At 36.7% G+C, this 15,399-nt stretch overlaps 1 protein-coding gene across 7 annotated transcripts in view; it reads right to left on the bottom strand.

Annotated features, from left to right (window-relative positions):
• Positions 1 to 15,399, bottom strand: part of SORCS2 (sortilin related VPS10 domain containing receptor 2) — a 551,093-nt gene that overhangs the window by 71,898 nt on the left and 463,796 nt on the right. For all 7 annotated transcript variants that reach the window (XM_039384495.1, XM_039384497.1, XM_039384498.1 and 4 more), the window contains exons 9-11: positions 12,306 to 12,485; positions 7,054 to 7,200; positions 5,604 to 5,706 (exon numbers count right to left, since the gene is read on the bottom strand). In XM_039384495.1, the coding sequence (XP_039240429.1) occupies positions 5,604 to 5,706; positions 7,054 to 7,200; positions 12,306 to 12,485 (430 nt within the window). The remainder of the gene's footprint in view (positions 1 to 5,603; positions 5,707 to 7,053; positions 7,201 to 12,305; positions 12,486 to 15,399) is intronic.

Below are 15,399 nucleotides of genomic sequence, written 5' to 3'. Positions count from 1 at the left end.
TCAAAATTCATCTGGGGTAACAAGTAAATGTAATCTAATACACTGAAGGCAACTCACGTTCATACTGAAAAAGTTACTGTGTCTGGAATTGGTGATCAACTGCAGGCATGTGCTGGTTTGGGTTGGGGTAGAATTAATTTTCTTCATAGCAGCTAGTACAGGGCTGTGTTTTGGATTTGTACTGAACTGGATGATATAGGGATGTTTTTGTCACTGTTGAGCAGTGCTTACACAAAGTCAAGGCCTTTTCTAGTCCTCACTCCACTCCACCAGAGAGCAGTCCAGGGGTGCACAAGATATTGGAAATGGACACAACCAAGACAGATGACCTCAACTGACCCAAGGGATATTCCAGGTCATATGTCACCCCATTCAGCAATAAAATGGGGGAGAGGTTGGTGTGGGGGCCACTGCTCAGGAAAAGACTGGGCATCAACTGGTTGGAAGTGAGCAACTGTTTTGATTTGCATCTCTTGTCTTTCTTGGGTTTTATTTCTCTCTCTTTGTTCTTTTCCTTCTTATTAAATTATTATTATTTTATTTCAGTTATTAAGCTGTTCTTATCTCAATCCATGAGTTTCCTCACTTTTACCTTTCCAGCCTCTTCCCCACATCCCACTGGAGGGGGAGTGAGCCTGTGTGGTGCTTAGTTGCCAGCTGGGCTTAAACCATGACAAGGCTGTATTAGCCAGAGCTATAAAAGGTATCTTTTTAACATCACTTTTGATTTAAATGACCTGAAAACTCCTCTGACACATGACAGAGTGTTTCCCATCCAGCTTCATGAAGTTTTGTTTGTAATACAGAAGCTTCTCAAGTTTGTCTCATACTATATTCTTTTTGTAACTAAATGACAGGGGCAGGAAAGAAGATTCTCATGTGTGTGCCTTCTCCAAACCAAGGCCTGGGGGACCATTTACACCTGAATTGTCCTTAAACACTCCCCCAAAGGCTTTTCTCACCAACACAGCCACAAGACTGTGTTACATGGATTCTTGGCCTGACTCAGTATGACTGCTGTTGTTATGCTCGGACACCCTGCTGCTTCTATTCAGGAAGCAAAAGGAAATGGTCTGCATTTTTGAGTTTTTTATTAAGGGTGGTCATTTTTCATTTCTGTTACTTGCATTCTTATAAATCTTTTCAAACCTTTCTTTGAGATACAGGAAATTCTCTTTTTCTTTTTACTCCTCCTGAGTAAAGGTTGATCTGAAGTAACTGGGTAAAATCACACATTCCATCCTTGCAAGGGTGGCAGTCCCAAAAACCAGAACACAGAGGCATTAACTACTGTTTAACACAGTACTCCAAGCTGTCTGAGACTTTGCACATGACAGTTTAGCACAGGGATGTGAAAGAAAGCAATGTATTTTAGTGATGACTTATGTCCAGCCAAGCTCTCTAGAAAGGTGGTATAGCTGTGAAAAACATAAAGATTTCAAGAGGGTAATTAAAAATCTTTGCTCAGGGCATTTTGGAAGGTTCCTACTGGGTCCAGTGACAGGACCCAAGGGAATAGCCTGAAGTTGTGTCAGGGGAGATTTAGATTGGATATTAGAAAGAGGTTCTTCAGCCAGGGGGTTGTTGGGCACTGGAATAGGCTCCCCAGGGCAGTGGTCACAGCACCAAGCCTGACAGAGTTCAAGAAGCATTTGGATGATACTCTCAAGCACATGGTGTGACTCTTGGGGATGGTCCTGTGCAGGGTTCAGAGTTGGACTCAATGATCCTTGTGGGTCCCTTCCAACTCAGTATATTCTGTGATTCTGTGAAATATAGATTACTTTCATTTACAATTTACCATTAATTTGCATGTTTTAAGTGCTACTTACTGTGTTTACCCATATTTTTATATGTGACTTTAGACATGCTTAGTGCGAGAAGAAATAATCCCCATATGCAACACTTAGATAATCCTTCTAATATGGAAAATCTTTTCCAGTCACTTAAATTTAGCATACATGCAGACCTACCAACTCCAAAAAGAGACATGTGTCTTGCCTGGATTATTGGTAATTAATACAGTCATAACATCCCTTCAGGCAATGCACAATAAGCTAAAATGTCATGGTTTGTAAGCTTGTAGTCACAGTGTACAACAAATATACAATCAATTTGTATTTAAATGTCCCAGACAGATAGTTTTTGCCTGGCAAGCTGAAGATGTGTTCAGCTGAGGAAGTGGGGAATCAGAACTGAGGAACATGTTGATGTGAGAAAAATTCAAAGGAAATGCAGGATATTCACGACAAAATGCACTGGGAAATGCTCAATCACCTCCCTGTTCCCTCATCCTTTTTTATAGAGGCATCCTAGTATACTACTTTAGTGAAAAATGATAGAAATTCATCACAATGTATGCAATGTATTTGGGCCTGACATGACAAAAAGTAAACAGAACTTTTCTAACACTTCATCAATTTCTGTGAATGTGCAGAATTTACTCCTTGCTTGATTTGCCATCTGGATAGGAAGCTAAACAGGTAGTTATTGTAAACTAGCACCTGAAAAAGCTATCCTTCTCTAAACATTTTTCATAGAAAAGTCCTTTGCAAGTTTATAGTAAAAATTTGCACATGAATTGACACACATTTCATAGCTGATGCTGTGAGAAATAGTTGTTGCCAATATTAAGATGCATGATCAAATGTAAATGCAAACTCCTATTACATTTCTTAAAGAGAGCAAAGTGGTTATTTAAAAGAACACTTTTGTATACAGCTAGAAAATTTAATATTCTGTCTGCACAATTTATCTATATACATAAGCTAAAAATATGCATTCCTGAGAACTATTCATTCAACTTTAATAGAGTAGAATTTTTATATGTAAATATGAGTTTAAAAAGATGTAATTTTAAAATCCTATTACTGTATTTTCCCAAACACTATAGCTGTTAATGCTGTTCATTTAATTTTTCTTTTAATTAAACAATATTCAGTAGTCTCTGAGCTCTGATTTTGAAGCACAGTATCAAAACTGTCCCTAAGTCACAGGTTAGCTCTTCCATTACCACAAGCAGCTGTGTTGTATACGCTTTCTACAAAAAAGCCAAACTCCATGTTAAAGGAATTTTTTTTTATTTTTGATTGATAGCCACACTGCTATAATTGAAACCATGAACCTCATGGTTCTCATGGTTAGAATCCATATTTCTAGCTTGTATCCACTTGTTTGCATTACTTGTTTCTACCCCATGGTTACACTTTCAGGAGAAAAACCCATATTCTTTATTGTCCTTTATTTTTCTCAGCTAATGAGGTTCTTGTAAATATTCTCTATTTCCATCAACTGCCAAGTAGGCCTTCTTAGCACCTGCTCACTGGTCCTGAAAATTGATTATCAGAATTGTACACATTCTTATTAATAAGGTCACTGTACAATATTTTGACAGAGTATTAGTATTTTCATCTCTCTGTTGGCAATTATTTACCTACATCACCCTCACAATACATCTCCCTTTTTTCAGCACAAGGCACTGATGGTTCCTAGACATGGTGTGATCAGCAGACATTCACAGATCTTTATCACCTTCAGTCATTTCCAGAGATGTGGTCTCTCTAAATCTAACATTAAAATTCCAATAATATGTGTTGTGGCCCAAATAATCTGATTTCTGTATGTTCTAAGAACATAGTACTTGTGTTGATTTGCATAGGATTATCAGTTTCCAGGGTCAGGCCAAAGGAAATTCCAGGTCACTGCATGTAAAGTATTTCTGATAAGAAGTGTAAATTTACAAGAATATCAGGTTTGCCAGGTAAGACTGAACATATGCACTGAATCCAGATGACCTGAGCATCCAAATAACGTAAATGCAAGTCAGAATCAGAATTGATTCAGGTCATCTGTTGGCAAGGGGATGCAGTTGCTCTATAAAATTTTTAGGGCTACAAAACCTTCTCTCTGTTTGCAGTTACATGACCTACGAGAAAAAGGATGCACTACTCTCGGGTAAATGTTTCCCAGTTTCACGCCATCCATCCCGGGTTTTTAGCCAGCTGCTATGCTATTCCCATTACACTACAGGTTGCTTTGCAACCAAGTCAAATTTAAATATTAGTTTAGTTCCTAATCATATTTGGATGTTACCAAAAACACTCCCTCATGATCACATGGAGGAAAAGTGTTCACAAGTTTACCTACCTGGCACAGTAAGAGACAGACAGCGATAAAATCTCACCCCATTCTAGAAAGGAGTTAAGGGCAAAATATGCTTCTACAACCTGCCCTCCCTAATACTGTCTCAGAGAAGAGTGGACTTAAAAAACCTCTACAAATCCCCATCAAAAGATCAGTTCAACATATCAGATTACAGTGCAAGAAGAAAGAAAAACAAAATAGGAGTAACAGACTAATTAATTAAATCTCATTGCCTTATTTGCTACTGGAAAGCATTTAGGCACAATATAATGGGGCTAAAATTAAGAACCTACTTTTGGAGTATCTTTATGTAAAAAGAAGAGATCTGAAATGGATGTTATTTTTTGAAACATTTGAATTCATAAAATGTGAACTGAACACATATTAGAAATCTATCTACAAGGGCACTGTATAAATTCTTAGTCTCATTTGTATCAATAAAAACATAGCAGCATTTCACCAGGTAGGTCTGTGTCCAGTAAAATACTTTAAACTCCCTTTACACTAGGGAGAAACTTGAAATCTTCAGTTTCATGGAAGTACTGGCAGCTGTCATTCTCTTTAAACACCAAATATGCTCACCTTGATATTCTCAGGAAATTTTCAATTTAATAAACTCTTCATAACAGACAAGTGTAAGCTAAACCAGAAGCCATTATTCATTAAAAACAGATATATTTTTATGAAAAAAGAATGTGGTATTCCACCTAAACATAATCCATAATAGAAGAATAAAATACAATTTTAAAAAGCAGCTAGAACAGTTAACGATTTGATAATTTTGAAACAAAGAAACAGAAGATTAAATAAAATTAATAGATGGATCACAAGGATACAAAGTAAAACAGAGTTATGCAAATAATTTTCTTGATGAGCTCAACACTGCAATGGAATTTATTTCACTAAATGCCACTTCAGAGTGACATGGCTCCATATGGATGTTATAATGCAGAAACCAGAAACAGCATTGTTCCCAACACAGAGACACAGAGGTCTCTTTCAATTTATCTCTCTTTAGACAGAAAGGAACTAGTAAAAATTACAAGCCAAATTACCTGTATCTAGGCTTAAAAACAAAGGCTTGGCCAGCATTGCATCAGTTTTGCTGGGCAATTCATGATGCTGGAGGCCCTGCACGTCACTTCCAGAGAAAAAGAATTCAGGATATGTCCTTCAGCCACCATCACACCTCCACACTGCATTAATAGGAAGGAGGTACTACACAGCACAGCAAAGCATAATGTATCCAGGAACTTGTTACAGATCTGCCTGAAAAGATACAGTTCTGGGCCTTCAATTAAGTTTTATTTAACTGTTCGACCAAGAGATTCCCTAAAAGATTATTCTGCAGGAAAACCTTATTTTGGCAACGTTCATAGCACCATATTCTTATAAATCAAAAGTTCTACAAAGAGCCACCACCACATTTTAGGTCTTAAAACATAATGTCATGTAGTTACCTGCCCCCATTATGAGCCCTGGTGCGGTGTCCTTTGTGTGGACTGTTCCCGACACATAGGGATTGTCTGCCCACCGGAGATGGAGGTGAAGGTAGCAATCAGGCTTTTGAGGGAAGAAAAAGACAACAAGTTTTACAAATAATAGCTAACAGTTATGCTCCTACAACAACGAAAGCCCAAAGAGAGAGAAGCTTCAGTAATGTTTGTCTTCACAGAGAAAAAGAATGGCTGTTTCCCGTGGTGCCAAATTCCAGTCTGAAATATCAACCTTCACTTTCTAACAAGAATCTCTGATGATGTCTGTGTAGTGTGCCATTGTTTCAACAAAAAGATTTCCATACTCAAAGAAGTCAGTGTGAAATTATTGTTTAAAACCCCCTTCTGACAGAATAATTGCTTAAAAATGCTAACTAACTAACAGCAACAAATATTGCATGTTTGTTGGTCCCAGGTAACCAGTAAAATGATGCTTAAAAACAACTGCTTGGACTGAAAATGTCTTTTTTAGTAAAAAAGTGGTATGAAAAATAGCTTAGCAACTTTTGGACACATCATCTCTCCTTCCTAAGCAACTTACTGTTTCTTGCCCTTTGTGCAGTGGCACTCAAACGTCATATTGTTCACAGCCATGAGCTTTACCAGGAGCAGGCTGCCAGCATCGCCTGGGAACCACTGCCACTGCAATCTTTCCACTCATCTCAAAATGATCTGGATCAAGCCCTGCAGACTTGAACCTTGTAGCACAGTCTTGAACTCTTCAAATAGGAACCGGCAGCTCCAGCCTTCCATTTCTGCCATGTGGAGAGGGAACAAAGCTCTGGCAGAGGCATTTATTTTGCCCACTAATGCAGAGCTTTGAGTACTCAGGAGCAGAAAGTCAGTGAGAAAAATACAAGGTTTTCAGTATAGTTTTGCAAATAACAAAAGACTATGGTAGCTGGGACATCTAAACAAACAGAAATAATATTGTCTTACAAAAAGAAAGGACTTTTTTGTGCAGGTGATTGTGGTATTTATTTTCGAGCAACTGCAAGAAGTTCCCTTTAACAGGGAACCTTGATTTAATATGAAAAAAATATGAAAGATGAAAAGAGAAAAATTATTGATAAACTCTATTTAACTCATTATATGACCCTTATATCCAGACACAAATGACTGTTGTCATGATTATTGTGAACTGGGTTGTGTGGTTGACACAAAAAAAAAAGTCCTCTTTGTGTCAAAGTGACCTAAAATACGAAATACAGTGCAGCAGAGAGCCCCAACTACTCACCCTACAAGATGACTGGACTAATAGCCTGTGAAAGCATAGCTCATGCAATACAAGTAGATTTGTCTTCTAGTTTGGCTGGCAAACTCAGCATAAAGCTCTTGGGCCGTTGGAACTATTGCACATACAGATAATTCTTGTGCACTTTATAGTGAGGATAAACAAAAAAGAACCACTTACAGGTTTGCAGTTTGTTGGTTTGCCATTCATATCAATGTCTGGAGGGTTTAGAAAATCCCAGTCACGGCCTTTGTTGTAGGTTATCAGAGTGGTAACTTTCCCATTAATTTTCTGGTTGGCCAGAAAAACTCCTTTTACACCTCTGACCTGAAGCATACAGGAGAGAAGTTAATATCCAGCACATACACATTTTTTCAACAAGGATTATCCCTGATTAGCTGCTCTTTTGTGGCTCTGAGCTGTGTCTCAGGTACTTTCTCCTGGAAACTGAATAGAAAGCTAATGATACCTTAAAAATATAGAAGGAAGGCAAAAAGACAAGAGGAAAGGGAGAAAGGGGGACAGGGAGGACAATTACCAATTGATTTGTATTTCTAAGTCTATTTAAAAAGTATATGCAATTCTCTCAATGTCAGAAGGCTAATCAAACTACATGTAGTTTATAAAGCAAAAATACAAAAATTACCATACCATGGCCTTACTGTTAAAATTACAGCTCTGCATTTTTTTTAAATATGGACATCTCTAAAATGCTATTTTACAAATGATGTAAGCAATTTTTAACAGACACCTGACTTTAACACTGAAGTCCTGTGACCCACATCATGTGAATAGCACACAAATAGGTTACAACAACAAAATATCCTTTAAAATAACACTGAATTAAAAAAAAAAGTTAAAAAAAAAAAAGGTTTACAGACTCACTCTTCCCTTGGGCTGTTATTTTATTTCAAAACAGCCTGTATCAGAAAATTATTACAACTCAAAGTGTCAAAGTTAATGGGGATAATTTTTAGAATCAACCTGACAGTAATTGCACCTTAATATGTTTAGTTCTAGCCCTAACATTTATTTTATTAACATATTAACATATATTCCACCCAAGGGCATGAGATAAGATCTTGTATTAAAATTGAAGGTTTCCTTAAGAGTGCTCTTATTTCCCTTGTGATTACTTATTAGATCTCTTGAATTTTTAAAAAATTCTGGAAATATATATCAATTCATATACCATTTCCAGCACAGTAGAGCTTGCTAATCTCCTTGGTGCTGACACTTAACAAAATCAAAGCGTTCATTACAAATAAATGCACAAGATAGCCAGCTCTTTAAATGATAAGGAATATTTGTCTCCTGATGACATGATGCATTCTTGAACTTTAATTTTTTATTTGAAATATTTACTGTTCTCTTTTTTTCCAACTACCAGTTATTAATTCCACTTAACAGAAGTCTACATTCAGGGTGAAGATAAGGCATCCCTACTATTAGGCTACAGATTTGATACTCACTTTTTATAAATATTGGAACTGACCCAAACCTACAGAGAATAAAAATATTCTGCTGGTTACTGTAACAGCTTAGAACTTGGAGAAATATTTAAGTTCATACAACAAAATTTTGCATAGTCATTTTAATACCCTGCTCCCTCATGATCTCCTTCTTCCTTAAACCCCATGCATGTGTTGTTGGTTTACTTATCCAGGATGCTGGAAGCTCAGAACTACCTCCAAGTCAAACACACCATAAAAGTCAACTACTTAGCAGTGCAGGTGAAAAAGGAAAGGAAGGGAAGAAACGAGGAACCTGCTTTCCTTACTTTAAAAGCATTTTCATCTTGCTGGGGTTTTTTTACATAATCTACCTCTGAGAAACAGCACAGCCATGAAAAGCCTGGCAGTTCAAACATTTACGTGGGAAGGTAGACTTGGGGTAAAATTTCTATGTGTGTCTTTCTTCCAGTGAACACAATATTAAATATTTAAACAATAATTAGGTCAGGGACTGCAGCTGAGGTTTCTCTCTTCATTTGTGGATGGCAAAAACAGTGCTGCATCAAGAATATTTTTGTTTCCTCTCTCTCTTTTTCCCCCTCATTCTTGTTTAATGAATATTTAATCATTCAATGTAATCATCAAATGGGAGTCAGGCTAAAATTTTTCTCCATTCCCACTCTCATCTCTAATCTAACCAAGCTCTAGGGTAACTTCTCCTCTAGAATATGGGACATAAGTGTTTGAATCTATCAAACATTGAAAGGTTATGAAAACATTTCTTCTAGTGTCTCAGTTAACTTCTCTCACTGCTGTTTTAAAAGATAAAAGCTGACCAGCACTTCACAGCAGTTGTATTTTGAATGAAAGGCAAAAACTCAGCTTGAAATAATAAATAGGTTTCAGGCATCTATTTTCCGAGCAAGTTCAGAAGTATGATGTTCAGAGTGGTGCATTAGCCTAAAAACCAATAACTAATATAAAATTATAGCATGTAAAAAATGGCAGCTTTAAAACACCTCACTTCTGCTGTAGCATTTTCTATTTCATTTGTCCTGTGGCCTATGCAAATACACACCTGACTCTTTCTGTAAATATTGTAAATGCTTTATGTCAGATCTACCTTCTGCATTAGACTGTGATCCAAATGCACCCAATTTCTTCTGTACTTTCTACTCCTTGACTCAGTTCCCTAATCTAAAACTGGGAGATTAGTATCTTCCTATGAAGAAGGGAAAATATTCATATTAACAATAAGATGGTATGGAAAAGAAGACATTTCAACATTGTGCAGTGCTCAGTTACTCTGATGAACACTCCAGCAGCTACTCAAGACAGATAATCACAAGGAAATTCAAAAGCACCTTTCCAATGATTTTCTTTGGACTTTTAGGTCAACTTTCAGAGCACCTATTTTCTACAACACCTTATAAACCTATTTTCTGAGCAGGTTTTCTGCTGTGACACATTAATCGCTGATTGTTACATTTCTGATTTTACATCCAAACAATATTCTGTACTAGTTGGTAGCAAAAAGAACAGTTCAGATGGCCCCACAGTGTTTATTAGCAGTTACTGAAATCATAGAGTCAGTTGGGTTGGAAGGGATCATCAAGTCCGACCCTTGAATGCAGAAATTACTGCCATATAATATATGTTTGTGATTAAAATTTAAACATATATGATTTGTTGTTTGGGGAAAAAAGGCATGAAGAATGTCTACTGCAACTTGTGTAGCTCTTATCTATATGAGGAGTCACAGCAAGAACAAATCTAGAAGTATACATTAGTATGCCCATTCTGCAAATTTGAGGCTGGTTCACATTGGCAACACTAGATATAATTTCAAGGACATGCTCCTTGTATACAGTCACATATTTCAAGGGCATGCTCCTTTTGGTCAGTCAATTAATACTTAACTTTTTTTTGATTAAGTATTTGGGAATTATTCCCCTTTCACACATGCAACATGAAAAGAAATACGGTGCAAAAAAGATAAAGCATATAAAAGAAAATGAATACAGAGAGGTAGACACCTATTAAAGATTTTATAGCAGATGTACAAGTAAAAGATGAAGTGGGGTCAGCAGAGGATAACGAAGATGAACAGTGCAAATTTTAAGGAGAATTATACACTGGTGGAAAGAGAAATTGTCAGCCATTGAGGACAGTCTCTGTTCTGCACTGAAGATTCCTCTTCCCAAGACGGGATACTTGCATTAAAATGCCCAGAAAGAAACCCCAGATTAGATCAAAAAATATCCCATCCTCAAGGACTGCAATATGTGTTCTATTTATTAGCCATTTTATACTGGGTAAATAACCCATACATCATGAGTACTTGATCACATTCTAGTAAACTAGATGAACACTAATTATTTATCATACAAGCTATCTGGAAGCTGTGGGCTTTCTTACCATAAGCAAATAAAAGTGTTCTCCTATACTGCAGCTCTATTTCAAAAACTCAAAAAAATTGAATTGTGTGGCTGCATTGTGGCTCCTTCAACTACTCTTTCCCATGTGTAAATTTTCTTTTTAATGTAGCCCTTCAAATTGATCCAGCACACACAATAATCTAGGATCACATTATCTAATATGCCTTCAGTAACATTTGGAAATTACGAAATAATCAGTGTAACTGAATTAAGTTAATAACTTTTGTAGACAAAAGGGCAGCCAAGGGTAGCATCTCTGTACAACTTATCTGAAATTGCATGCTACAGCTGATGCAAGGAGTAGAGATTGCACCTGGTTGCCTTTTAGCTTTGCATCCCACAGAAGTGAGCAGGAGTAAAAGGCTGCAAACTAATGCTGTCAATAAATCACTCTGTGGGAATGTGGCTACACACCATGTGTAGCTTCACTCATTAGGAAGCCTCATTTCTAAAAAAGGTAGAGCCTAGAAAATAATCATTGGCAATGAGAAACCTGTTAGTTTTACTACAGATATTTAGAAACAAAAAGTGAAAGAAAGATGGAGGAGATAAGGAGGAAAAAATCACTATCATTTTCCCTCACCAAGAAGAGTCTAATTACAGCTATTTAACAGCTCTGTCAGTGTGTGCCTTGTATCCAGAATTACTACAAACTTTTGCCAAAAAACTTTGGTCGTTGTTTTTTTTGTTTGGTTTGGTTTAGTTTTATATTAACACCAGGCAGATTAAAGTGTAATGAGGGACAAACTGGATCAGACCAAAGCTCCACTAGTTTAATATTCTGATAACAGCCAGTACTATGTGCTACACGAAAGAACAGAACCAGAGTAAATGTAGACCCTATTACATTGAAATACGTTACACTGAAATTCCATTCTATCAGCAGGAATGGAGTTGATAACAGTCTTTGGTACTCTTCCAAAACACTATATTCTTTAGTCTCTTATTTTTGCCAAGTGTACTGATGTTAAAATACAAGATAAATTTGTTTACAGAAGAGTTTGTCTCACAGAAAATGCTGTTGGCACAAGACACCTACTGAAAGCAAGTGGATTTGCTGCCCAATATCTAATTTTGTTGGTTCCTTGCCTTTTAGAGCTGACACAACCTAGCACAAGGCTCACAGGATTACTGTGTAAAACCCTACTGGCTAAAAGATGTCCTGCTCTAAACCAGGCAATGCATCACTGAGTCACCTAAAAGAAAAAAAGGTGTACACAGGCAGCTGCATAGCTTCTGACTTCAATAATATATTGTGCTGCTGTCTTCACTTTTCAATATCTTAAAAAAAAACCAATTTGGATTTGCACATCTATGGAATCTCATCCCAAGAATCTAGTTCTTAGAGTACACAGCACATCAGTAGGTTAAGAGGGAAACATGTAAATAGTAATGATGTGTTAACAATAAGAAAAAAATCCCCAAATCCTAGACTTTTTACATTAAATATAACTGTGAAAATTAATTATAATCATAATCAAAATATTAATAAAAAACTCCTTCAGATAGACTACACACAAGGGAAGAGGTAAAGATCTACCTCCAGGATATCTATCAGGACATTCTCTTCTGGCTGCTTTGTGCTCCGGACGTTCTCCAGCAGGATAGAGTAGTAAACACCTTGTGGGTCAGACTGGTACAGGTTGTATGTGTCTGTCTGGTACCACTCCTGAACAGCCACAAAAACTTGGTTTTCATCTGTACTGATTATTTGTAAATCCTGTAGGAAAATAAGATACAAAAGTACTAATTTTTCCATAATTTCTATTTTACAAACAATAATGGGCAGGAGAAGGGAAACATCTGAACATTTAATAACAATAATCTCCTAATACAATACTAATTAACATGCTATACCCCATCGTTCCTCACTGCCTTTTGACTGCAGTGCAAACCAGCCTAGTAAAGACCAAAACTTTGAATGTGCAAAAGTTGAGATCTGCTTTGACTTAAGTGGGAAATGACTTCTTGAAAAGAAGGAAAAAAAAGAAAAGGAAAAAAAGAAGTGAATGACTGAAATAACATAAACACAGCTAATCTATCAAATAATCCTCAGGTATCTAGAGAAATAAGAACTAGATAAAAAAATAGCATAATACAAAGAGGATCAGATATAATTTACAACAGTTAGACATAGGAAGTAGTGCATATCATGCACACAGCTCATGTGTATTATATATAGTATGTAACAGTAATTTATCTGTCTGTGTATATAAAACCACTTAAATATTCAACAGTAATAACATGAGAGTCAATATTCTGCATTCATTACCCAAGAATTTCAGGCATGGATTTTACAACAGCTTGCTTTCAGTTTTTCCAGCTTCTTCACTCCAAACATCTCATACAAAAAAATGTACAGCTGGGTAAAATAATTTAACACAATATTAAACAGAAGAAATAAATCAGGAAGTAGCAACACTGTACTAATCTTAGCAAACAGAATAAAGGGATGTGAGTTTGCAACAGAATATGGCAGCATAAGGGCAGATGTTGGGACCACATAAGAAATAACATCTAGTCACAGAATCTGAAAGCTTGTAAACTCTTTATGACCTTGGTACTTAACTGGGATACTGTATCCAGTTCTGGTCACCTTATTACTGGAAAAATATTAAGGCAATGGAGTGAATATTAAATAAAGCTACCAGAATGTCAAGAGAATATGAGTTTGGGATGAATTTGCTTTAAAAAAAATAAAATAAAGCAAAAAAACTACTTTGTAGAATTCTAAGAGAGAAATAAAACAAATTCTTAAGAATCCAGTAAGACTGAAGAAAATGTGAGTAACAGAGCAACACTGAATACTCACCAAAGCATGGCAGTCACACTTTAGGAAACATGCATGATGTGACTGAGGCACTTAGATTAAAAAAAAATAAATGAATAGAAGTAAAATAATACAATGGAAAGATTTTTAATAAGAACAGAAGATGGTTATTAAACACTAATAATGCAATTAAATTTAAAGTACTTTTGTATGTGTGACACATCTCAACACAAAAGAATGTAAGTGAAGTTTTCTATCAATGACAGCTCAATGCTGTTTTTAAAGACTTTCGTGTTGAACTATGTACTAAAGTAGATTTTTGTTTAGCATCCCATGAGTAGTTCTCTTTTTTCTTGTACTCAAAAATTACTCAGAAGCAGAAAGTCTGGCAGAATTGCCAGCAAAACACAGCAACTGCTCCCAAAAGGTTCTTTTAAAAGCCTCTTAAATGTACAGAATATTTCATCCCCTGTCTTAAACCAGGACAACATGAAGCTTGGTAGCCCACACTATACCACACCACATTCTATACTAAATTCACTACTTCTTTTGCAGTGTAAGGAAAGTTCCCATGACTATCTGATAATAAGGATGGAAATGAAGCAGAATCAAAAAGAATAAAGAAAGAGTTGAGGGGTTTTGTGTGAAAACCTCTAGAAAACCCTTAACCACCTGTGAAGCCAGGAGCTTTCAGCAAAATTATTATCTACATTATTATAATAAAACATTTATGCAGTGCCACAGACAAATGCAAAACTCCAGGGGTGGCAGTGGTTGCAAAGGTGGTTCATGGTGGCAGAGGTGAGAGCTGGGGGACAGGTACAGCTGTGGGTCTCCTCTGCCAGAGTGGGGTAGGAGCAGCCAAGCCATCAGAAGCAAGGTGCAAAGAGCCAAAATGTGTAGTGCACAAGGACAGGAAGATTCATTTTGGGCAGACTGTAGGGGTTAGGTGAAGAAAGGAGGGGTTGGACTGCAGAAGTTTACTGCATCAAATGAGAGTTCACTTTTCTCTTGGCAGTTACTTACCAACAGAGAAGTTTGTCTGCTCAGACTGCTGGATGCCAGCTTTGCTGAGGCAAGACCTTAACAGATCCTGGTGTTAGCAAGTGAAATTGCCCTTGCACTGCCTTGAACTTTGTTCCTTCCATTCAGAATTTACACTTCAGATTTCCAGTTCAGCCTTACAGCTATTTTCCTTTCACAGTGATTTCTTTTCCTTCAAGAAGCAAAGCAGTCCTTCAGTTATACTACCTTGCAACAATCCTGCCCAGCATTTTCTGACATAATCCTCTGGTAAAAGTAATTGACAATCTAAGAAAAACTGCAAATTTCATGCCCAATTCTTAAACTTATGTTTCAAACTCCTGGATGACACAGACTGCTGAAAATCAAGCTAAAACAAAGCTAAATAGTCATGTCAATCTTGTACTATTCCTATACCAAAAGATGAATTTAAAAAGAAGAAATTGATTGACAAATACAAGGGATGAGTTGTCAGTGTGCAAATCCAACCCTTCATCCCAGCTACCCACTGGGTAGAACAGATGAGAAGCACATGAAGAGGAGATGTCAGCCAATATTGCTAGACAGAACTTACTGTCACTGAAGAGTTAACTAGAAAGGACATCTGAGAAAAAAAAAAGAAATACCTTGATGGAGGGAATGCAAGTTTTTATTGCTTTATCTAATTCATGGACACAGATACAACCCCAGGCTGTAACCTCAGCAGATTCTATAAGCAAAGCATTTATTCTTTTATGATTTCACGCTTGGACTACTGCAATTGCCTTCTTGCTGGCCCTCCTGCTTTCTCTCTCCGCATTCTGCAGACTACTCAAAGTCCCACTGATCATCTAATTTTTCT

Source organism: Pipra filicauda, unplaced genomic scaffold (genome assembly GCF_003945595.2).
Source record: "Pipra filicauda isolate LSUMZ 115617 unplaced genomic scaffold, ASM394559v2 scaffold35_size7292922_pilon, whole genome shotgun sequence".
Lineage (NCBI taxonomy): Eukaryota > Metazoa > Chordata > Aves > Passeriformes > Pipridae > Pipra > Pipra filicauda.
The sequence above is the reverse complement of the archived record's forward strand: the minus strand, read 5'-3'. Positions and strand labels throughout refer to the sequence as shown.